Raw genomic sequence first — 25,246 nt, 5'->3', positions numbered from 1 at the left:
CGCTCATGGTACCTTGAAGCGTGTTTTGGGCAAGCAGAAAAGGGGAATGCATGGAGAAACCCCACAGAGCCGACTAGCAAAAGTTTTGTATACAATTAATCACCTTACAGTACCACAAAATTCAAATAATCCTGTTATTCTGAATCATTTTCTCTCATTGCAGTCTGCAGGCGAAGACAACTGCCCCGGGCAAAAGTCTGGGTGCGGAATTTACTCACTAACCAGTGGGAAGGCCCTTATGAGCTTATCGTTTGGGGTCGTGGGTATGCTTGCGTTTCCACAGATACTGGGATACGGTGGCTACCTTCAAAATGCATTCGCCCTGACCTACAGCACCAGAGGCAGAACAGGCAACCTCCAAATGATGACCAGAATGCCAATCATCCAAATGCGACCAGAATGTAGAGCATCAGCCTAATGACTCTTTTAATGATGATCAAGATGTCAACCATCAGGCAGATGGTCCTTCTACAAGCAGAGACTGGGATGGTCCTTCCACAAGCAGAGACTGAATTTTAAATTTCTTGTTATGGAGTCAGATAGTTAAAGCCTTAAGGACATATTTAGAATTAATAACTGATGTAGATTTCTATTTTGGATTAATAGTAGAGTTGTTATCTTATAAAACAAAAAGGGGGAATTGTAGGTACAAAAATGCTGCTAGAGAGGATTTTCTTGCTATTTTCTAAGTCCGTGAGAGACTTTTCTCTCTCACAGAAGAGGTAGCAGGGAATGTAAACAACCAAGACACCTGCAACCTTGAAAAGTCTTGTTTATGGTATAGTAGAAAAATATTTTGACAATGGATGTTTTAGGATTTTAGCCAATCACCCCCAAGGGGTGGCTGGTCCTTTGTCCAATTAGACTATGAAGAAAAAGTCTATAAAAGAGTTTGTAAAATAATTAAATGAATCAATCTTGCTGCACAATTCCTGCCTGCTGGGTCTTCTCTCCTCCTCCTCTCTATGGCTGCGGGACATGGCGATATACCCTAGGAACCAGGCCTGCGGTAATAGGTGTTCTTCCCCACCCTCCCATCTCCACTGTGCACTGAAGGAAAGGCTCCTTGTATCAAGCTGAATTCTTCTTAGTGTGTTATCCCATCAACTTTTAATACTCATTTAGGCTGAACTGCAAAGTTGTTTTAGTCTGAAATCCTTGTATTTAAGGAATAGGAAAATAACAAAATTTCTCAAGTTCAACTTCCCAGTAGTTACTACTATAAACTGTGAAATTTAGGACTGGTTATTTTTTATGCCAGGAGTCCCCAGGTAGATGGTCCTTTCACAGAACAATTTGATACTTAAGAACTGTGATTTTTCCATGTACTTTTAGTCTGATAGTGCTGAACCAGCCATTTTCAAAAATACTTTGTTCCTAGTATTTTTGGAGGGGAGGCATTATCTGAACATAAATCATCTTTATTCATTGTTCTGTGTTTCCTTTTAGGTAAAAACTAAGTACAGAGGAAGTTACTGTAAGACTGAGATTCAGCCTTCCTGTACAGTCCATACAGCTTTCATGGTAAAAGGCATGGATTGGGGTGGAACATGAAGCAGGACTTACAAAATAGTTTTGCTTTTAATGCCACACAACACTTTACAGGAACACCGCAAGCCTCACTGAGTAGGATTTAAGCAGTTTAAATTAATTTTTGAACTCATAAATTTAGGTTTGGTTTTTTTTAACTCTTGAATTAGGTTTGGGGTTTGTTTTTTGTTTGATTGGTTTTTTTTAATTAGTTCAGGTGTTTTGGTAATGTAATTCTTGCACATACATACCTTACCACACTGTCAAATACACAAGGTGAACTGAAAATGCACTTCTTTTTTGTTCCAGAAATACTGAATACTAAACTCACTGAAGATGTGTAGAATCAGCAGGTGCTTTAAAGTGTAGAAGTACAACAGTGTTTCATAATGCTGTAGCAATTTCTGTTTCTCCCAGGGAAGTCTGGGATCTGGGTAAAGAGGATAGATTTGAACGCAGTAATGCCTAGACTTTGTAAGAATGCTAGATCAGCTCTGACAGGAAGCTTACAGTATTCCCAGTGTATTGAAAGATTTTAGGCAATAATCCATGAGACAGGGCATCCAGGTAAGTGCTAATCCCCATCAAAAGTGAACCTCCACCCATGTTCCAGGGCAGTGTTGTCCCCATTAGGGCTTGTTCAGTTAAGCAACACAGGAGGGTGCCCATTCTGCAACTTGAGCAACAGCAACTTGAACAAGGTGCAGTGATTTAAAAAAAAGTGCCACCATTTTAATCACAAGGATGAATCCCCAAGAGGGCTCTGCCCTATTGCATTTCTACTGTTGCAGAAGAATTTCCTATTAAAGATACATTTAAGACATGTAGTATTGTCCTTACAAAAAAGTTACTGGACATTTTTCTCTTAATTTTATATATCTATGTCTAGAACATTAAAAGTAACATTTAAAAAAGTTTTAAAAGCAGCTAGAGTAATGCCTGAAGTGCTAGTAAGCCATGTTGGCTGCAAGGATGTGGAATCCAACAACAAGTTAGCAGTACCAAAGAAGATACTGATTTGCATCTCAATTCTTGAAGGGCTTGCCTGTCACCTAAAGTTGGATGTTTAGTTAGTCATCCAACTTGATCTTATTTTTTTTCAGACCAGGTTCCTCATAGCCGTAATGATTCAGATCTAGACGCCTAGGCACATATTTGTCCTTCTAGTGAAACCTCTGGTGAAATATTTCATTACATAGCAAATACTGGTTTCAGTAGCTTTACCAGCCTTTTATAATCTAGCCAGATGTGGGTGAGGGGCCTAGCATAAAGAACAAAAGCTTTTATACACAAAAATTGGTCACCTACTACTCCAGCATAGTGCAGTAGAACAATATATCCATTAAAATGTTGAGTTCAGGTCATTTTCTTCATCAAAATTCTTCAAAAAGAAATTAATACTTCTCCATTTCTGAAAATCCATTTGTGTCCCAGTTTCAACATTCTCTAGTACAAAGCTTTTGATTTTGATCACTGGTAGATTATCAAATGTCTTGTACTTCACTGTAATCCCCCAATCATGCTGGCAGTCAGTATTTCGGCAATGCATCTTGCTTTTTTTCTCAAAACCATCAAACTGAACCAGTTTGCTGTGGGGCTTTGTTATATAACGCTCCTTGAATGCATCACCTAGGACAGTGTGATGAGATTCCTGAAACAAAACATGCCAGAAACACTTAATATTAGAAATAATATTCCTCATTTTTTCTTGTCATTCCCCTTCTCAAATACATATTCTCACTGTTAAGACACCTGCTGTCACCCAGGAGGCTCACCTTCCACTCCCTTTGGCTCATTGCTCTTTTTTTTCCCCCCATTCATTGAATACCAGGTACTAGAAGGACGCAGGCCTGGCCTTACCAAAACAAAAAAAATTTACCGTGTATCCCCAGTCACCAGCTTACATATATTTGAACTTACTAAGCTTTTTAAAAACTGTGTTTGCAGTATTTGAGCCTTGTCCAGGAAACTAAGAGAGTAATTCAGACAATGGACAACTTTGAGAGACTCCTGCTTCCCATGACAGGTGATGCAATTACTTTGGAGTGGTAGAAAAAATAACCCTAACAAGGTAAAGGAGCTACAGTTGTTGTTTATAACATATATAATAAAAGATTAAAGAAATTACAGCCTTATTTGAAAGCATATTTATAATCTGAGCTTGAGTCTGAAAATGGTAGATCCTCCTGGAAATCAGTTTGTAGGGATTATTTTAAAAACTGTGAGGGGTTATTTCCAGAACACTAAGCAAAAACACTTACTGAAGAGTTTTCTGAACTCTTTGATTTATTTGCACAGGGATAGGTGATATATATATACAGGATATATATACAGGAACACAAAATAGAGTAAAAGTCAGAGGTGCTTTAGATAGCCCTTGTTTTTTGTCAGAGAAATGTAACCAAGTTTTCACAAAGCTGAGCTACTCCCAGCTCCTTGCAGAGGAGTAGGGAACACCATCTACATTCCAAAAACAGCTGGTAAAAACAAACAAAAATTTGGCAAGGTCCTGAAGGCAGACACGGTAATGCTCAGCTGTAGCCTGAAGCCCCTTATCACATTGCAACTGCACTTTTCAGAGCAGCACAAATTGAAGCAGCTTCAAAAGAACAAAAAGCAGAACTACAAAGGCTTAAACGGCCCAGAAAAACCTCTCTTCCATGATCACCACTTTCCATGTGTAAAGAGTACTGCCTTCTTTTGTCTACAGAGAAAATATTCACATTCAGAAAGAGTACAATCAAAATGTCCCTATGATACATGGAACCAATGTGAACTACACCTACAGAATGGAAAACAAAATAATATTGAAGACCTGTAGGGCTCTTCTTGTGAAACCATGGTTTACCTTGCTTTTCAAAACTCAAACTGACCCATAAGACAAGGAGTTAGTAAGCTGATCCCAGTACATAATTTTCAGTCAACAGAAATTGTGGGAGAAATCTCTCAACAGCAGAGAGACTTCCCATCTGATGCTAATCAGGAAAGTAAATATCCAGCAGTAACACTAGCAGGTTATATAGCTGAAGATCAGGTGGTTTTCCACAAAATTCATCAGAAGGGCTGCAGGAAGTGATTCCTACCGTATCACATATTTGCACACCTTGAACAACATCAACTAATATCATATTGTAGTACAGAAGTAGTCACAACTGTTCCCGTGGTTTTACTGATTTATTCAGAATTTCTATTCTCCTCCAGTTTGTACAAAATAGCCCACTTCCATACTAATAAGCAATGCAATTAGTTCAATAATGCTGATTTCTCTGGTGTTCATGGGTGTAGGTCCCTGTACAGAAACATACCTTTATAACTCTGATGTCATCTGTACTGCAGGCATATGCTTTGCATTTTCCACACAAAAGATTTATTTTTCCTTCCACTACTTTATATTTTGTTTCACTCTTCCTGGAATCTCGTAGTTTCTTTTCCTTCATTTGCAGGTCATGCATCTTTAATAAATAAAAATCAAAATCATTATGAAATGAAATCCCAGTGTCAGCCTAAACATGACTTTGGATATGAAACATCTAGGAAGCTATTACTTAAAGCACACAAAACAAAACACACCTTGTTCTGGCAACTCATACCAAGAAAGAACAGGGTACATTTGTCAATTTAGATTGCAGGGCTAGAATGAGACTACGTGATGGACAGCATTTGTACTGTTTGATCCTTCCTCCCCTCTAGCCCCCAACAGCCCCTCTCGTCCTAAGGCTGGTAAGTCTGTGTGAAGACTTAAGACATGTGAGACCCTACAGCACAACTAATGCTGCTGCTCTAGGAATCTCATGGTATGGAAAGAGAGCTACAGAGACCACAGAAACTGCAGGCACAGAAAGAAGCAACAAGGCACGGCCTAGAGCTGAGAACCAAACGCGGAAATTGAATCCTCTGAGAAGAAGCAGGAGCAATCACACCAAGCCTTGGAGGTGGGAGAAGAAATGTCACAAAGGCCAGGGGGCCTTGGGCATCCTCTGTTGCACAGTTCAGTCTCCAAAAGCTTGTCTGGAAACACAGGATGAGTCCATGGGGATGCGGAAGAACTGTGTACAAAGCTTTTTTATTAGTAGTGGCTTGTTCCAGTCTTCCCTGAGCCCTGGGGAACACCACTGATACCAGCCACCAGCTGTATTTAACTCCAGTCACTCCCACTCTCTGGGCCTGGGCACCCAGCCATTTTTTTACCCAGCAAAAAGTGCTCCCATCCAAGCCATGAACAGCCAGTTTCTCCAGGAGAATGCTGTGAGAAATGGTGTCAAGGTCCTTACTGAAGTTCAGACAGACACCAACCACAGCCTTCCCCACACCCACTAAGCGGGTCACACAGTCACAGAAGAAAACCAAGCTGCGCAGGCAGGACTTGCCTTTCATAAACGCATCCCAGGTGGGCCTGATCCCTGATTATCCTGTATATAATGGGTAACATCTGCATGTGATGCATAGCACCCAAGATGATCTGCTCCATAACCTTCCCTGGCACTGATGTCAGGCTGACAAGGCTGTAGTTCCCCAAATCCTCCTGGTCCTTCTCGTATATCGGTGGTCACACTGACCAACCTCCAGTCACCTGGGATTTCCTTGATTATCCAGGACTGCTGATAAATGCTGGGAAGCGGATTGATGAGCTCTCCCACCAGCTCCCTCACCACCTTGGGTGGATCCCATCTGCCCCCATAAACTTGTGTGTGTCTAAGGGGTGTAGCAGGCCACTAATAGTTCCTTTTGGATTATGGGGGCTTCATCTTGATCCTTATCTCTGTCTTCCAGCTCAGGGGGCTGGATATCCTGAGTACAACTGGTCTTACTGAGGCAAACAAGGCATTAAGTACCTCAGTCTCTCCTCTTCATCTTTGTCCCTATGTTTCCCTCCATATCCAATAAAGAATGGGGATTTCTCCTTAGGCCTTGGTGGTTGGGCTTTGGCCCTCTTGATTTTCAGCTGCAAAACATCACGATATCTTTGTACACTCTGCCCAAGATGGCCTCCAACTCTCAAATCACCCATAAGTCCTTCTCTTTTCATAAGCAACAGGTCATAAATTCTACCTCACAAAGTTTTTTGCAGTTACAGTACAGTTGACATTTGCAGAGTATCAGTACACACCATCCGTTCTCTGCTGACCTAGCCTTTGTCAGAAATCAAGTACAATGAACACTTCCCTCAGCTTATCACTTGGCCCTATATAGAGCCCTAGTAGGTGAAGGCTGATATAGATTATACCTTTGAAATTTGAGTATGAAAACTGCACAAATCACAAACCTTTCTTGCAAATGTTGTTTCATCCCAGTTCTGTAGCTTTTCAATAGCTGCATTCATCATTTCTTCCTTATAACTGTTTTGTTTTTCATTCTCAACCACTTCTCTTTTGCTTGTCACAAGGATGCACTTGCTGTCTCTTGCCCTTCCACGACCTATATAGCAACACATTTATGCTCTTTAGTTACTCTTAACAACATGTCCAAAAGTGACAGGTCTGCCATAATACTGTTAAGGGCCTTCTGTAGGGCTGCTTTTGTTTGCAATGTCCAGATTCAGATAATGCTGCTTTGAAGAACATTCTTCAATAACAAACCAGAACAAGATGCCCCCTTCCAGGTATCCTCATGGATATACCATATACCCTAGCCAGTATTGTATTGCCTGCTTCTGTAGCCTCCCTGTGCTGAGTTCAGGCATACTTTAAAATTCAATTTTTGTATAGCATCTTGCTGCCTTGTTGTTGTGTTAAAAAAAAAAAAAAAAAGATAAAGGAGAAAAGTTCATCTCAGTCTTCCTTATTAGTTTTCATCCCTGCTAATTGGTGTCTAAAAAAACCAAAAACCCCATATATCACAAAAACCTAAGGAATTAGAAATATAGTGCTGACAAGAACACAGACAAGAACAGCAAGTGCCTTCTCTTCTACCTATGTCTACTGCCTGCCTGTTTATTGAAGCTGTGACACCGGCAAACCAAAAACTACAGGGATCACATACCAGTTTAGATGTAGTTCAGTTATAAAAAGTGTTCACATTTTCTTTCAAGCTCCTACTCCACAAAAATCATGATTGTATGTGGTTAAAACTGACATAACCTCTTTTCTTTGCACCTTTAATGGCTTTTTAATAATAAACGCTATCCTTGCATCCATAAAAGTAAATTCTGGGCCAATTACTTCATTACAAGACACAGATAAGAAAGTCACAACACACAAACCCTGAAAGTAGAGTACAGTGTAAGTACAATGGAAACCATTTCCCATTAAATTATGTTAACTAGTTGGGGAACAGGATAAAATATTGCACCCTTAAAAGAGCAGGCAGTTTTATGCTGTTTAGGAACGTGAAACAGCAATCAGTATTTAGTTTGGCTCTTCATTCCCCTCTACTGGCTATACTGTACAATCACCAAATTTAAGGCCAAAGTCTTGACAGACTTCTCTGGACAAGCCAAGAAGACAGAAACAGGGTGTCTTTTTTTTAGTCTTAAATATTAGGCATCTGCACATGCAAAGGCCTCATGTACCTGGGAGTTGCTGGGTTGGTAATAAACCATTGGGCAGGGGAAGGCCTTCAGAAGCCAAGGCAATACAAGAAATTCCATTGCAGCAGTCCTTTGTAAATTGTCACAGAACAAATTTTAATATTTCTGACAATAGCTCTTCTAGCCATAGTTCTGCTTGTATGTGTAATTCTCTGCTTGTGACTGTCAGTCCTCAACAGCTCAATAACCTCGTGCAGCATGGCTAATTTGCCTGGCAAAAGAACAGTCAGACAAACCAAGGACTTGGCTCTGTGAACAGATTTATCATGTCCCATCATTCACTTGACTTAGCTCTAAGGCATAAAAGAACAACAGCAAAGCATGCACATATTATTATAGTATTTCCAATGTGCCTGTTAGTAGCATTTCATGTCCATTTCTAGTCATTTCTAGGCCAAAAAAGGTTTCTAAAGTAATAGCTCTGAAATTCCATACCTCTGACTTGGATCATTTTGGTGACATTACCGAAGTATTCATAGAGCACCACAAGGTTGCACTCAGCAATATCAATGCCTTCGTCAGCAACAGATGTAGCAATTAGCAGTCTGATGTCCTTGTCATTTCTGAATGCATCCAGTACACCCTTCTGCATTGGCAGGGTCATACCTACAGTACCAAGAAACTGTATCAGGAAAAAAACACTGAAGAGCAAGCTTTGAAAAGCAGCTCTTTGAGCAAGATACCCACATTTGCTTTTACTTAAGTGATTAGAAATTAGTACATCCTTTTGATCTGGAAAACTACTTAAAGTTTGATATGCAGCTGGATCTATACTATACCCACTGACCAGGGATTTCTGTTGATGTGTCACAGGAATTATCAACCTGGGAAACACCATTTTAGACACAACTCCCAGATGATCTTTACTGGAGACACCCATGCAGCTTAGTTAAAACCCAAGCTAACTCTTAAGTCATAGGCAATTCATTTCAGTTGTAGCTTCCACTCTATCTTACAATGTCTTTGTGCCGTCAAACACAAAATAAGAGAGGGATCTATAAAAGGAGCAGCGACAACACGAGAATTAATCACAAGAAGCCATGATGGTGAAGTTTCTAAACTGCTTTTGAACTAGCAAAAGAACCCTGCAGAGAAGTGTCACTGACAGTATTACTGCTGCTTTAACCAAAGGTTCTGGACAGAAAAGGCAAGCATCTCCTTAGAATCCATTTAAGGTCTTCCAGATACGGAAGAATGCAAGTGCAAACTTGCATGACCTTCCTCTGTTTAAGGGCACAGAAAATGAACACAGGGAAAGCAGAACAGTTTTAGAAGCATAGCCACCACAGATTTAGCTTATGTTATATCTCAGTGCAAATTTGCATACCTGTTTTATGATCTTTACTTCCCTTACCCATCAACACATCTGGCTTTATGTGGCTAAGTAGAGGGTTTGCTTCTATCCACTTCTTCAAAGCCTGGAGAGCAAACCACAGAGTTAGATTCCCTGTGCAGATGAAATGCTAGTTTGAGAAAGGTAGATCCTTCCTATGCTTGCCTAGTCAATTAACACTTCCAAAAGAAGACCCAAAAGCAGAAAGCAAGGTGAAACTTGTGTGTCAGGATGGAATATTTTTAATAGGTGAGAAAGCAAGGCTCACATGACACCAGATTATACCATGCTAGACTGATTTCCACTCTTCCTACCCCTGCAACTTAAGGGCTGGCTAGAGAGCAAGCAGCCTTTCACTGCTAAAAAGTTTGCATTTTTCTCTTATAAACTAACAGGTCACGGAATGCTACACCTCTGGGATCAGAGGAAAGTAGTTGCTATTTACAAACTGGACTTCCACTACACAGTGACAGCAGCACCTTCAAACTGCTTTTACAAAAGACCAAAATTCAGCCAAGCCACTGTTTTAAGTCTAAAATGGAAAGCTGCCAGCAGATGTTTGGTGTTGTTAGTTTGGACTTTAGCCCGATTTTAATTTTTTCTGGTTTGCAATTCATCCAGCATGTCTGGATGAAAAGCATAAAAAGGGGGGCTGGGTCATTCAGCTGATAAATCTGTTTACAGTAGCCAGAGACAGCTGATATTTGCAGTAAATGTTTTAACCTATTCATGCTAATGATTAGCAGCACATTTACTTCAAGCATTAACCTTTTCTGGGAGCAAGGTATCATAATAGAAAAAAAGCATCATCCAGCCTAGATCCTCGATTGTAGGAAAGTTTGAAATGGACCAGTGATAAGAGTCCTGAGAACATCTGCTGCACAAAGTTTTTCCTTTTTCTTGATTAAAAACCGGTACTAGGGCACAGACCTTCTTTATGTCTATAGGAATCCTCTGAGAAATGTATAAATACCTCCTGATGCGCAGACAGTAATGGAGTAGAGCTGCTGATTTATAACACTGCTACCTTAAAGCCAAAACCCTTAAAACATGTCTTGTTAAAACTGACTTTAGGCCTAAAGTAAAAATCTGATGGTTTAATGATCGACTATGACATGTAGTTAGACGTCATGTAGGACACCATAGCTGTATTGTAGTTTTCAGAAAAAGAAAAGAAAACTCTACTCATCCTGCCTCAGAGCATAAGGGCTTAGGTAGACACAGTAAAATAAGTTAGAAAGATCAAATACATGCATATTTTTCTATTTCAGATCAAAAATGGGAAGGGTAATAAGATGAGGCATTTTATTTTTCCACTTCCTGTTTCAGGAGCTTTAAAAACAAATGTCTTACAGCGACTAAAGCTCTTGTCTTGGCAAAGAGAATAGTGCGAGTCTGTGGATTATAGCGGTATGCTTCGTCCAGGATGCAAGCAAGCTCTTCCAGCTTTGGATTCTCATTTGACTCATCTTTTGAAAGGGCAGTCAGCTCTGGTTCCTTCTCTGACAGAAAAAAAAAGAGAGGTTTCTTGAAAAATTTACCTTTTTTAATGTAGAAAGCAGAATTCCTACACAAACCTACTTTCGAACACCACGCACATTCTCTTTAGCTTTTTTTTTCATTTTCTATTCCATTCTTTTGAATGCAGGCAGGGAAATCTGTTGGTTAAATGTAACAAAATCCCCAGAAAAAACAAAATTATGAATATCTCACATTTGTAGCAAACTGACATGAGAACTTCTGTGATATATTGCGCATCAAAAGACAGCAACAAAACAAATCAGTTCTTGTGCTGCTATTTCTTCCTAGAAAACAACTGACACTCAAGAGCATACAGCCCAGTGATTTAAAATTGCAATCAACACTGAAATGCACCAGACCACAGGCTGGAATATAGCCCACTTTTAACTAAATCAGAAGTCAGAGAACAGTGCAATCTCTAACTTTCAATCAGAAGGGTACAAGGGACACCTGCTTCTCCCCAGAAGACTGGGATTCATGTGGGAGCACTGCCCAGGATACTAGGCAGCGCACTGAGCAGTGTATGTTGGCTTACCTAATGGTATCAGCATCCATGATTGTAAACCATTCCCCCACTTATGGGGCACAGCCATAAGGACACTGTTGCCTTATCTCCAAGCCAGGCATGTAAGAATTTACTGCAGCATCTAGGTATTACTATTACTGTTATTAATTATTACTATTTTCTCAGCTTCTGCACTAGAAGCTTACAGTCCCAGAAGGTAAGTCCCCCCAGCCTGGCCTAACACTACACTTGCACCCATACACACACCAAATCTTCTGAAAAGTGCAGTTTCTGGAAAAACAACTGCACTTACTTGGAAGAAAACACCTGGACCATCCCATCATAAACTCTCTTCTCCCCTGCAACTGTCACAGGTACTGTGGGAAATACCTTGAAATTTGTCCGTCAGTTGCTTCTCTAACTCTGTATATGGTCCATTTTTTACATTTGTGAAAAACTCATTTAGGTAGGCTAAAGCATCTTCGATGCGGGCATCTTCACTGATAATGAGAGCGTCGTTGAATTTCTGCTTGGAAAGAGACATATGCATTAGGCCTCATTTTCCATGGGGTGGCATGAACACAAATTTTATTTAGCTAGATTAAATGTTACAAACTCATGGTGTTCTTTTATTTTCATGACAACACAAGCACTGCTAAGTCTCCTCTGCACTAATCTGTCCCTAGTGAGTATTGTAGACACAACTCTTACACACCTTATGCTTTAGCCTGTGTCAGCTTGCTGTAGTCTTCAACATCCTCACTTAGTGGAGAGGCAAGCACAGATCTCTTCACTGTCATGACCAGTGACAGGACTCATGTAAACAGCCTGAAGTTGTGTCAGGGGAGGGTTAGGTTGGATATTAGGAAAAGGTTCTTCACCCAGAGGGTGGCTGGGCACTGGAACAGGCTCCCCAGGGAAGTGGTCACAGCACAAGCATGAGAGAGTTCAAGCAGTGCTTGGACAACACTCTTGGTGTTGCTCATGGTGGGGATGTCCTGTGCAGGGACAGGAGCTGGACTCAATGACCCCTGGGCATCCCTTCTAACTCTGCATATTCTACGATTCTAAATAGAACAGTTGGTTTAAAATCTGCTTCTAGGTGAACATACCTGTATCAGAAGGAACAGAATGACTCTAACTCTGTATGGAAGGAAAGGGGATACACACTTACCCGCAAGTGCTCAGTACAAATGAAAAGGTCTCTACAAATGTTGCTCTCCTTCTCCTTATCTTCCAGTTGCAGCAGTCTGCATTTCTTCTGAGTGGAAACTATCCAGTGTTCATATCTCTGTGTCCCAAAGTAATTTTTGTTGATTTGGGAGATGGTATCTAGTAAAGGAGGGAAAAAACATTTGTTCATCTTGAATAACAAAAAAAGCCCATTACCTAGAGAATAACACATTTCCCACTAATATTGCCTCTAAAAAGCCTATGCAAAAGAACAGTTTTATGATACAATCACAGAACCATTGAGGCTGAAAGGCACCTGTGGAGGTCTTTAGTTCAACCCTCTGCTCAAAGCACATCACCTAGAGCTGGTCACTCAGTTCAAATGCTCTTCCAAGGACAGAGTCTACAACTTCTTTGGGCAACCTGTTCCAGTGTTTGACCACCTTACAGCAAAAAAGTTCTTCCTGTTTAAGTATTTCTGTTTGTGCCCACTGCCTCTTGTCCAGCTCTGGGAACCACCTGTGAAGAGTCTGGCTCTGTCTTCTTCATTCCCTGTGTTTCAGTATATACCCAGATGCTAGCCTAAAATTAACCCAATATAATTCAGCTGAAGATCTGTGTACTTACATCTGCAGGGACTTCAGTAATAAAATTAGAGCTCACTTATCCTGTAAGAAACCTGCAGTATTCAGAAACCTGCATGTACGTTTTTCCTTGCATTACCAGCTACTCAAAAGCTTATATTCATTCATTAAATAGTCCAGAAGCATATTGTCCAAGGGCCTGTCCTTGAGGCAGAACTAGGCAGTACCTGTTTGCTGCATACATACTCTGCCTGAGTGCTTCACAGGCTTCAGTAATCAGGGGGTCTACAGAAGGGAAGCCACTGTCATTCATGAAAGAGGAACTGTGATGCAAAATAAGCTTCAGAAGTGTTTGCTTAATGTAACATGCATTTTGAAAACCTGTGTTTGTTTTTGATCGGGCTTCCTGGGTTTTGGGTTGTTTCGTTGGTTTTTTTTTTTTTGGTTGGGTGGGGGTCTTAATTCTCCCTTCCTGTCCCAGAATACAGTTCACTCTTAAATATCTGGGAGGTTGAGGGCAGGGGGCAAATCTAGAACTGAGGTAAACAGCTTCAAGGCAGTGCAGTCAGTGTGCAAAAAACAGTCTAAGCACAGACAACATGCTTTAATCCAGAGCTGGAGAGACCAAGGCTGATCCTGAGCATATCCATCTATGGGTCTCTGCTTTGTATCCCCTTCTGCTCTCCAATTTTTTATAAAAGCCACTTACTGGACACCCCTTAGGAACTCTGCAAAAGCAGAAAAGATCAATTTATTTCTGAATGATTACAGAAGTAATCTCACGATCCCATTTTTTTTTCCACAATCATGTATCTCCTCTCTGCAAACCTTCCCACCAGAGTAATCCTGACGCTGGAACCTTACTGACAGTTGTTTCCTTTCTTGGGCAGCCATATGCTCTCTCCAGTGATGTTCATGTTCCACAGATCCTACTCTGAAACATTATCTCAAATGCTTTTTAAAAAAAAAATAATGGAGACCTGGTAAAAAGTGGAAATAGAAGCACCCAGAAGCATGAAGAGGACAGGGTGCTGACCAGAAAAGGTGGCTAGGGCACCCCTAGAAATAACTCCGAGTGCAACTCAGAGGCCAGAGAAAACACAAGAGGTGTCAGAGCAGCAAGTGAGAAAATTAACTTTAGTTGTAAGGAAAAAATTACAACAATCAGAGTAATAGCATAACTGTGACATTTCTTATTTTCCTAACAGAGACAGACTTGGGTGTGAAGCATTTGTTTAAAGCATTTTAAGAAATGTTTAAATAAGAACATACAGGTATCTCTCATCAATGAAATCCAGCCCATTGCATTTTGAGTTGCAAACCCTTTTGTTTCAGATTCTTTAAATTCAGAAGGATTTGACAGTGTCAAAAGCACACAATTTTTAGTTGCATGTAACAGGCTGAAATTCAAGCAAAAATATTTATGATTGTCAAACTAATCACGTATTACAGGAAAATACTTGAATCTCTTATTTAGAAAATATTGGTTAAAGGCAACTAAAAATGAAGGAGAAAGAAAGTGAAAAAGGAGTGTCTGTTCTAGCAGCTATGATTCACACTGATTTAATAAAACACTGAACTGCAATACAGGCATATTACAGCATCTTACCCACTGAGTAAATCTTCCTCATCAACACCTGTGTCTCAGACATCAGACCTGAGATAATGTCTGCAAAGTGATTCTGAGCTCGCATTTTAACCCATCTGATATCTAGAGAAGAGAAATATAAGTCAGTGGCCTGAGTAAGCAAAATATTTTCTTGGGAAGCACAGAACAAATTCTTGTTTAGAAGAATGCTACACATGGTGCTTCATGCAATCACAGTCAAGTTTATTGTTAATGAGCACTGCAGGTGCACAGAAAAAGCAGCCCCCAATCCTCACTGGCAGAACTGAATAAAAATCAGAGATGGTACATGAACAGCAGAGAAAATATGCCCATATGGGCACTGCCTTTCTGCAGGGCAACAAGAGATTGCAAGCCTAAACTTCTTTCAAGCTATCAGGAAGCAAAGCTCCAGCTTAGCTTTAAGCTTTTATCTTAATCTAAAAAAAGGTGAATTGGGTAGCTGCCATAATCATGGTGCTTTGCAACTCACAGGAAAATATAAAGGAAGTGTGCTTACGTGTTTCTGGCTTGTTTCCGAACCTCTGCAGATCTTGTTTGTTCTCTCTGACAGTGGATATGGTCTGTATGTCAAGGTAGGAGCAGAGGGTACAGATGTGCTCTACAGTTTCATTCATGCTCTTGGCATTACCAACTCCAACAGAAGCAGTTAAACCTACAATCTAAGCACACACATGAACAGCAGTGGTTGCTCCTTTGTCACAAATGGAATAAAACCAGGAGACACTGTTACCAGTCAACAAATTGCCACCAACTTCAAAAACATGGAAACAAAACAAGCAGCAGAAGTAAACAAGAAGCAGGCCCAAAGTCTTAAGAACCAAAACCAGTACGCACTCCTGCCCTCCCCAAGGCACTCAGAGTATTTAAACTTAAATTATCCAGCCGCTGGAATCCATAATGAGCTGTATTTGTCCGTGCTTATCACATAAAGGAAGAGCAAAGCCACACCCAGACCCATCCTTTGCACTCATTCAGAGCTGTCTTCTCAGCTGGATGAAAACCTCATGCCAGCAGAGGCGGTGGCCCCATTTTATTGTCACAGAAAACAGCAACTGAGAGGTAACAAGCAGATTACTAAATTACATGCTTTCTTCCCAGTTCAGCTCTTCCATTTGCTCTAAAGTACTGCAGTCTTTGTCATGCTTGATCAGTCTTTCTTGGCAGCTGCAGGGAAGATGTAACATGGGAAAAAAGCCTGGAGGAGTCCAAGAATGAAAGTGTTCCAGATACCACTGTTTCCATTTGCAGCTGTTGTTAAATGGGAGTTTGAACTGGATCAGCACAAAAGGCAAGACTAGCCTTTGCTGATTGCATTGCAAAACACTTTCCTCTAATGTTTCCACCAGTGACAGGCTGGGCCTTACCTGAGGCAGCTGGTTTCCAGAGGAGTCAAATTTTTGATCCAGGTATCTGGTCATCAACACACTGTAAGGGTGGTTGCCTGTAGTGTTGTGGCACTCATCAAATATCATCAGAGTGAAGATGGAGAGGGAGCTAAGGATTCCTTTCTCCATGCTATTCACAAGAATCTGGGGTGTTAGCACAATGATGTCACTGTCCTGTATAACATTTTCTACACAGATATTTGCAACTGTTTCACCACAAATTCCCTGAACAGAGTATCTGGAAAAAAGATGCAAAAAAACAGGATGTGAAAAAGGATGTCTTGCTGGGCAAAGAAAGACAGAAAACTGGGCTTTTCAGCAAGCTTGAAAGGCAGTTACTAAGCGACTAATGTCAAAGAGTTGGAGCTGGCAGTTTGACCAAAAAAGCTGAGAAAAAAACCTGAGGGTAAATAACTGTATTTTCAACTCCCATTAACAAAAACGTATCATATTTAAGGAGTGATGAACTTGTACATTTAAGCTGCATTTGTCAGATCACATGTAACATCCTTTTTGTGTATATGCCTTGCATCATTGGACTGTTTCTGTCCAGCAGCCTTCTTTGCTCAAAGCTATATGGATACATATGTGGATGTTCAATAATCAGTTCCTTCAAAATCAGAAGGGGTTGTTAATGCCCTTCTAAGCAATTTGCAGTCCCATCTGAGACGTGGACTATCATTTTCTGACTAGAGGTTGAAAAACAAAGAAGTTTGGGTCCTTCCATTTAGAAAAGAGATGCTCTGGGAATGGCAAGAGGAACCCCATTGCTACTGCCTGGAACTGCCTCATCTTTGGAAGCAGGGGTGAAAGGAGTCTCAAGAGAGAACACGCCTCACCCTTTTCCATAGACAAGTGCAGAAATACTTTCACCATTTCCATTGATGTGCAACAATCAGTGCTTAAACTCTCCAAAACCAGACTTCAGATTCTCCAAAGTTTCCCACGGCAATGCCATTCTTGCAGCTACGCATCATCCTGATGTTATTGTCAAACAGTCTTGTTCACCAGTAAACCCATTACATCTTGCTCTAGCCACAGCTGACCTAGAGGGTAGTTTATTTTCTGTGGAGGAAGCCACCAGGTAGAATTACACTTACCCACGTCTTTCAAAATGCTGCCTGAATACATTTTTCTGTTGCTCATACACTGGCACTTTGGTTGCAAGGAAGACAACTTTTGCCTTTCGTCCTGAAGGAACGTTTTGCAAATGATGCTCACAAATCAGAAGTGCCACAAAAGTTTTTCCCGATCCTTCAAACAAAAAACATGAAAGGTGAAGCACTAGTATGAAAGGGTGCATTTGTAAGCAGTAGCTTGTCTCCTCTGAATGCCTTGTAACAAAGGGGAGCTGACAATGGGGCTGTTACACTTCCAGACTTGAACATATTTGGAACAGATTTGAACACAAGCTTGTTGTTTACTTCAGGTGGGGAATCATCCCTTTCTCTCTCACAGTCTCAGTCTGTAAAGGCTGTTAAGCAGTCACTGGGGATTAAAATCCATCTGCACTTGTATTTGAATTCTTTGAAATCACTGAGTCTGTTTTTCACTATTAGTCTGTGCTCTCACATCAAATCAGACTATGTATAGACACCAGGCCCTTTTAGCTTCCATCCTTCCCCATGCAGCCTTGCTCCTCTCACACTTGTTTGCCTTTGGCCCTCAGGCTTGCTGTGCAGTTTCCCAAGAGCTCTTCTGTGTCACGGCCTCTGTTATCCCACCTGCCTCTCCAGGGCCCAGGGAAAAATTAGGCTGTCTTGATGTTGTAGGCATTGCAGCAGAGCAGACAGAGGAGATTCAGGCTAACTCATCCTATTTTTCCTTCAACTTGCAAGACAGATTTCTTAAATATCTGCAAAGATTAGTGACTGACTTTAACAGAAAATTCCACACTGAGGAGTGAGAAAGCAGAAGTCAGAACATGGAAATGAATGCTGAATGTACTGAATACAAGCACTGACGCGCCAAGAGACACGTCTTTTTTGCCAGCCTCTCTGCTGCCCATGGTCATTAACTGCAGGGTAGATCTGGATCTACTGCAAGGAAGACAGCTTTTAAATAAAGGGCTGAAGAAGTCTGATGCAACCTTTACTGTTCCCTATCCTTCACAGCCATCGGCACAAAGAGAATTTTTCCAAGAAATGTCTGTTTCCTTACCTGTGGGGGCACAAATCAATGTGTTTTTCCCATCAATTGCAGGCTGTGCAAGCTCAATCTGGTAGCTCCGAGCCTTCTTTGGTTCATTAACAGATGAAGACTCACAGACGCTTTCTAGGATAAAATAATGTTTCTGTGAAGAGTGTTGCAATAAAAATGCATAAAATATGCTGTGCCCCACATAGTTGCTACCCAAAATGATAAATGTAGAGTCCTTGCAGTCTACACAGAACTTTCTCTGGCAGACAAGCCTTTTCACAGGACAGATGCACCAAACAAGAATTTTGTGTAGGTTTGATGGCATACTTTTGTTTCCCCTCAACTGTGATTCATAAAATGAACTCATTTCAAGGTCTTGGCTGACAACTCTCACTTCAACTGGTCTTTTTTCAACTCAGAAGGAAAACAAAAGGGATTTGTTTTCTCCAAATACGTGCACAGGATTTATTTTAGCCTTCTGCTCTATAGACTTTTGACATTATTACTCTCTTAAACTGTGGTCTCGTCAGAGTGTTTGGACTTATGGAACAGCAACTGGAAACTACTGGTGGAGTAAAATTTTCCATGACAGTCACTGCACAGATCCTTTGCAGCCACATTCAGCTCTCTAAACTGGTTAATATCTGGTCATGTGTCAATTAATTATATCAGAGAAGAGGTGCATCAAAAACAGGCTGGTGTTTGGGAACCCTTTTTGATAATGTGCTGGCAGAACAACTTTTCACTAGAAATGTGATAAATGAGGGGTAACCCTGAACATTTGCAATGCCCAGCATGAGATCCTTTAAACATTAAAAAAGAAGACAGCTAAATCAAGTCAGAGATTTGTATTAATTCCTCAGTACCTTCCTTTGTGGCACACTACATCTGTGTCCTTTGGGAATCTAAGGAAATGGAAAATACCAACCACAAACTGTTTTAAGTTCTTAAGTCTTACCTGAAACTGAAGAGAGATTTTCACTGAGATTATCACATTCTGCTTCTTCAGAAAATGTCATAATGGTTTCAAAGTAATTCTCAGAGGCATCTGTTATTTCATCATCAACATCTTCACCATTATCTGTATAATTGGAAAAGAAGGCATGTTATCGATCCTTATGAGTTTAAAACATATTTGCTGTGATGACAAGGTGAAGAAGCTGGTTGCTGGAAGAAAAAGACTACATAAAATGATGCTGCATACAGGTTCCTTTTCAAGGAAGATGGACAGCACAGAGAACCTTGGGTTTAGAACAACCACATGCACAAGGCATGTGTACCTATCCCTTAAAAAGCAAAGGAGACAATAGATTGAGAGGAAAGTTTATCCTCTGTGTTTAGTGACAAGAAGTCACTGTGTAACACGGACATTAACCACAAGCACAAAAAAGATTTTGCTCTCCCTTTCTCCCCACCTTCTGAAAGGATCTAGAAATTGTAAGACTATCTCTATCCTTTATCTTACACAATGATCAAAAGAGAAATTTTCCTTAGCCTTATAATTAGTACTTTCTCAAAGAACCATCCCTGGGCCTTGCATGAAGAGTCTCTTTGCAAACAGAACACGTGATCACAAAGCACTGCTTTTGGAGTGGGAGAAAGAGCACATTTGTACATCAGTCCAGCTCCAGAAAGCACACAATATCTGCAGTAAATTCCTGCTACCAACTCTTCTTAACTGCTAGCAGCAAAATGCTTCCAATATGGACAATGTTTCCTCAGTAGGCTGACTTTGGCTTTGCTGAGCTGGATGTTAGAGGAAGCTGCCCCAAAAGACAGTGATATCTTTAACTTAAAGAATGTAACTGTCAACCAAATAATATGTATAGCCACCAGCTAGATAAAATAGTATCTACATACATGTAGGTATTATTCTTATGTATTATTTTACCTATCTTTTAACAAATTTATTAATTATGTACACAACTTTATGCATATGTAATAATTAATTCTCCAGATATGAAATTACACCCTTTGACTGCAGTAATAAAAACATTTCAAAATAAGAAATACAGTTTAAAAAGCCATTTAAATATAGCTTATCCCTGTTGCTAACTAAAAAACCAATTCAAACAAGTACCTATGGAGACAGCAAATGTAGATATGAAGATATAAAGCCCAGTTTATCTAAAATAATTCTTTTAGTAGCAAAATAATGTATTCTGCTCTAAATTCTCCTATGTTGCAGGCTACTTATATAGGTATTTTTCAAGGAGGGAGAGGTAAATTCAAAAAGCAAAATCTTATGAGAGACAATTCTGCACTTTTACAAAATATGAACATAATAACTTGGTAAGGGCTGCTGATCGATTTCTCAAAGAAAAAAGTACATGATTTTCTCTGTGGAGCATAGAAGTGTATCACTCTCAAGACTATAACATTACAAATCATATTTTTTCAGAAAATATTGCATCTATCACAACTCAAGCAACCAAAAAGATGGCAAAGTTGAATTACAGAAGAAGGGAAGGAAGAAAATAACTATGTATACATTATGTATACATGGCTAGTTTATGCCTTCAGAGCCTGAGCTGAAGTATCATTCCTAACCATTTGGGAGGAAAAATACTCAAAAAATAATTTATTCCTGTTTGTAGGATAGTACTTTTATTTCATTTTATACAAATGGCATTTAAAATAAATTTTGAAAAGGTTTTTAGTTTTAGACAACAAAGTAGTCTGATGATATCCTTCTAAATTAGTCTGATTCTCCTGATAAAAAGTTACTGTCTAGTACAAGAATGGGAAAAGAGCATCATAAAAAAAATTCACAGTTTACCTTCTCTTATATTCCACAGTTCACTTGCATTGTAATACCCTGCATTATCCAGTGCCAGCTGAAGACTTTTGGGCCAGTTTTCCTTATCCGAGCGACAGAGGCATTCAATGAGTTTAGTTATCCCGGCTGCTTTGCTTCTGTATTCACTGATCTGCACAGACCACAAACAGAAAATGCTGCAGGTTCTGAGTGATCAGACCCATTGCTCTTTGCTTAGTAGGTGGATTTGTTGTTCGATGTTCAGTTGAACATAATTTCCTTCTCAATGAATGCATTTCCTTCTCAATGAATAAAAGCTTCACAGTAAGATTCAGCCATTTACCCACTACAGCTTCAATTCTGCCAGCGTAGTCACACACTTAACTTAGCTGGACTACAGTAGGTAGGCTATCTGTTTGAGTATTTGAATATGGTCTGAAACATCACAGAGCTATTCTGCCAATTTCTGTCTGGCAAAGTCCTTGTAATAAACTGTATCTGCCATAAACCTCTGAGGCTTTCCATTTCAGAATAGGAAAAAAAAAATTATAAAAATTATGGCAGACCTGATATTTGGTCAGATGCAATAGCTTCCAAACGCTACGTATCTCCATAAAGAAATGTCACTTTAAAAACAAAATAGTTGCAAACAATCCTTCTCAGGAGTCACAAGGAGTGAGAACACCTATCAGACTCCTTCACAGAGCATTAATACTCATTATTAACCAGTCATAAATGATGAGTGCTTGGTAACATCACTTGTTATCAGTCATCAATAACAACACCAAGTTAGAAATGAGAAGCAGAACAACAGCTTCACATCCAAAGGCAGTGCAAATGCTGTCCACTTCTGTGACACAGCATTTAACTGATGACTTCAGACCTCAAGTTCCATTTCACACAATAGTGAACCCCCGCCTTTGGGTGCTGACCAAACTCAAAGTGCTACACAAAGTTTCTACAGTTAAGGTAACAGGATATGTCAAATCCCATGACAAGCAACAATCAATTTAGGCAACATCTAAACACCAATTTCCCTACTTCAATCTGGGGTTTTTTTGCGCATTACTGCAATGTGTATGATTTGCACTGGAATAGACCCACAGACAGGGGTCTATTTCAAAGGCATAGCAAGGCACCCTTTCACTGCAATGTGGCACCTTCCAGAGCCCCTGAGGTCTCCTCATGGGAGTCAGGACTCACAAAGACACACAGCTGAGCTCTGTCAACACCAAAACCACCCCATCCTGCCTCCCTGCCTGCAACCCTTTTACATGTCCCCTTACCCACTGGGCCACAGGGTGAGAATGAGAAGTGCAGGTGTTACAGACAGCACTGCTGTGGGATGCTGTAGCCACACAGCAAAGCCTCTTCTAAAGAGAAGAAAGCGAAGTCCTTTCCCAGGGGACCGTGGCCAGCCATCCTCCTCACCCAGCCACCTGTCACACAAGCACTGATTCATCCCACAAGTGAGGCAGCCAGCACTTCTCTGATGCAAAACTGGGGAAATACCAGGATTTTACCATACCTGCAGGATCTCATCACACTCCCTCTCTATCAGGCATGTGTTTATGTATGGCATGATTGCTACCGGATCAATTTCTAGCATTGTTGCTTCTATCCGCTTCAACAGCTGCCTGGGCAGCTCCAGTTTTTCCAGCTTGCTGAAGTCCCAGTTTTCGATTGCTTCTGCCAGTCCAGTGTAACCTTTCATAAAAAGATACAAATTGTTACTGTGAATTCAATCTCTAGCTAGAATAAGTAGGAACAAGCTGAAAAAACATTTTCTCAGCCACACTGGAGAAATTAAAATTCTTTTGTTCTGTAAATGACAAAAATCTAGGTGAACTACGTACAATTTTTATCTAATAAGTAACTATTTTCCTTTATAGTACTATATGTATGTCTAATATGAAAAGTCTTTGCTAAAAGAGCAGTTGCACCTGCAAAAACAAAAAAAAGCCACACAATGTCACATGTCACATCACCCAAGCAACCATATCCACTCCTGTCTTTCAATCATACAATCGTTGGAATTCTTGCATTCTGTGATACTCTTCCACGGGATTCCCAGAGCAAAGGACACTACTCAGAAGCACAAGATGCTTTGGTGGCCTTTTATTTACCAGCATTTTATCTTCTACTCTTGTCCTTGGCTCCACCCTCCTTAAAAAATCTCCACTGCGCTGGATTCAAGCCAGTCCCTGACTGAAAGCAGTACAGACACCTGCAACCTAGACAGTCATCAAATAGCTGAAAATCCTGTCCTGGAATAGACAGCAGCAGGGAGGTATATTTTAAGGACATGTGTGATTTGCTGTGTAGGCTTCTGAAGTGGAAGAAAGCAGATCATGGTCCCAAAGGGACTTGTGGGCAAACAGAAAGCATTTGCCCAACTTCTAGTTTTAGAAAAGCAGAAGAACAGTGTGGATACTTACCACCATAATGTCTTTAGTCTAATTATTACTAATTCCTGCATCTGCCAAAAAGAAGAGTAATCCTAAATTCTAATCTCCAGCCCAATTAACAAGTCCTTGGGATAGGACTTTGAATGAACAGGTTTTTGCTGAAGATACACCAAACTCAACACTATCAGCAGGTTCAAAGGGGATAGTTCTGAAATTCAGTTGACAGGATTATTACAGACTGGTAAAAGGTTGCTCTGGACCTAGTACTTGCTTTAAGGGGTAAGTGGGCTACATCCAAGTGACAAGAAATTTTTGTACTATTTGTTCACTGAGATAATTATTCATAATTAATGGTGAGGAAATGAAAAAAGAGTACCTTATGGCATGAGATTGTGGGGTTCAAGATATCCAATAAATCACCAACAAGAGTCTATGATACAATATACATGTATAGAAGAAAGCTGGCAGATGCTTTCTTCTATACATGTATATACCTTCACAATCTCTTCTGCTCTGTTTTGTAAAGGAAATTGGATAAGGAACTTACACATCAGGTAGTTATAGCTACTGTGGAACAATCATCTATATAAACTACTAATGACTACTTACTTCTTGAAACAGAAGACTTTCAGTGCCACTGAGTAATTTTTAAAAATTTTTAAAAAGTAATTTAAGACTCTGTTGTTGAGTGAAGTTATCCCACGCTACCAGTTAATCCCATGCACATCCTGAAACCCATTTGGCTTTCTCTTTCAGAGAATTTAGGGTCCTTTCATTGTATTTGGTGAGAACAATGACTGTCTTATTTCTTCTCTAAAGGCTTTGAGACAGAGAAGTCTCCCGTCAATGAGGCCTTCTCCAAACTTAGAATTGTTCCAGCTACTTCACCTTCCAACAGGCTTATTTCCAGACTTTGTCACCTTGCCTTTTCCTACCGCATCTCACCTGGCGTGGCAGGATCGGCAGCCGAAGCCCACGGCCGACGGAGCGACCCTGCCGGTCCCGGGAGCACCGGGCGGCTCTGCCCCGCTCCGGCTGAACGCGGGCGGCAGCGGCGGCTGTGCCAGCGCGGGAGCAGCGGACAAACCCCGCCCGGGAGTGGGACCCACCTGCGGCAACCAGGGCATCCAGGAAGCCCCGCAGCCAGCCCTCCTCCTCCAGCAGCAGCACGGCATCCAGGAACAGCGCGGCGGCCGCCGTCACCCCCTTCTCCTCCTCCTTTCGGACTCTCTCCTTCACCTCTAGCAAGAAGCCAGCACAGGCAGTGAGGGGACGGGAGGGGGCAGGGGCGGGGGCGGCGGGCGCGGGGGCAGCGCGGCTGCCGGCTCTCACCGTCGGACAGCCAGTCCGTCATGTTGCCGAGGATGTACACGGGGTTCAGGCTCCTCTCGATGTACCGCCTGTAGCACCGCAGGTTCCTCTTCTCCTCCGCCGTCATGGCGAGGCCGGCTACGCACCGCCGGCGGCGGTCCCGATCCCGGCACTGCTCCTGCTCCTGGTCCCGGTCCCGGTCCCGCCTGCGTGCGCGGAGCCCGCCCCAGAAGGGGTAGGGGGAGAGCCGGTAGGAAGTGAGTGGGAGCCGCCCGCAAGCAGGGAGCGACGGGAAAAAGAAACTTCAGTCCAGCTGGAGAACGGAAACCGAAAGCGATCGAGAAAGGTAAGGCTGCTTTCTGCTTGCGTCCGTCCTTAGCAAAAGAAAAAGAGGACACCATCCCCCCTCCGCCCCCGCCACCCCCGCCCCAACTAATCGTATG

General features: G+C 41.2%; 1 protein-coding gene across 1 annotated transcript; it reads right to left on the bottom strand.

Annotated features, from left to right (window-relative positions):
* Positions 1–932: 932 nt before the first annotated feature.
* RIGI (RNA sensor RIG-I) lies at positions 933–25,047 on the bottom strand. The gene is made up of 18 exons (XM_069001956.1): positions 24,825–25,047; positions 24,602–24,733; positions 22,613–22,791; positions 21,106–21,256; positions 19,285–19,407; positions 18,348–18,461; positions 17,288–17,441; positions 16,167–16,425; positions 15,299–15,461; positions 14,782–14,883; positions 12,590–12,747; positions 11,806–11,941; positions 10,743–10,891; positions 9,384–9,474; positions 8,492–8,662; positions 6,794–6,945; positions 4,836–4,982; positions 933–3,181 (listed from the first exon to the last, which is right to left on the bottom strand). The coding sequence occupies exons 1-18, from the start codon at positions 24,928–24,930 to the stop codon at positions 2,873–2,875; spliced, it is 2,796 nt and encodes a 931-aa protein (XP_068858057.1). The 5' UTR covers positions 24,931–25,047; the 3' UTR covers positions 933–2,872.
* Positions 25,048–25,246: the final 199 nt, after the last annotated feature.

The sequence above is a fragment of the Aphelocoma coerulescens genome (assembly GCF_041296385.1).
Source record: "Aphelocoma coerulescens isolate FSJ_1873_10779 chromosome Z unlocalized genomic scaffold, UR_Acoe_1.0 ChrZ, whole genome shotgun sequence".
Taxonomy (NCBI): Eukaryota; Metazoa; Chordata; class Aves; order Passeriformes; family Corvidae; genus Aphelocoma; species Aphelocoma coerulescens.
The sequence above is the reverse complement of the archived record's forward strand: the minus strand, read 5'-3'. Positions and strand labels throughout refer to the sequence as shown.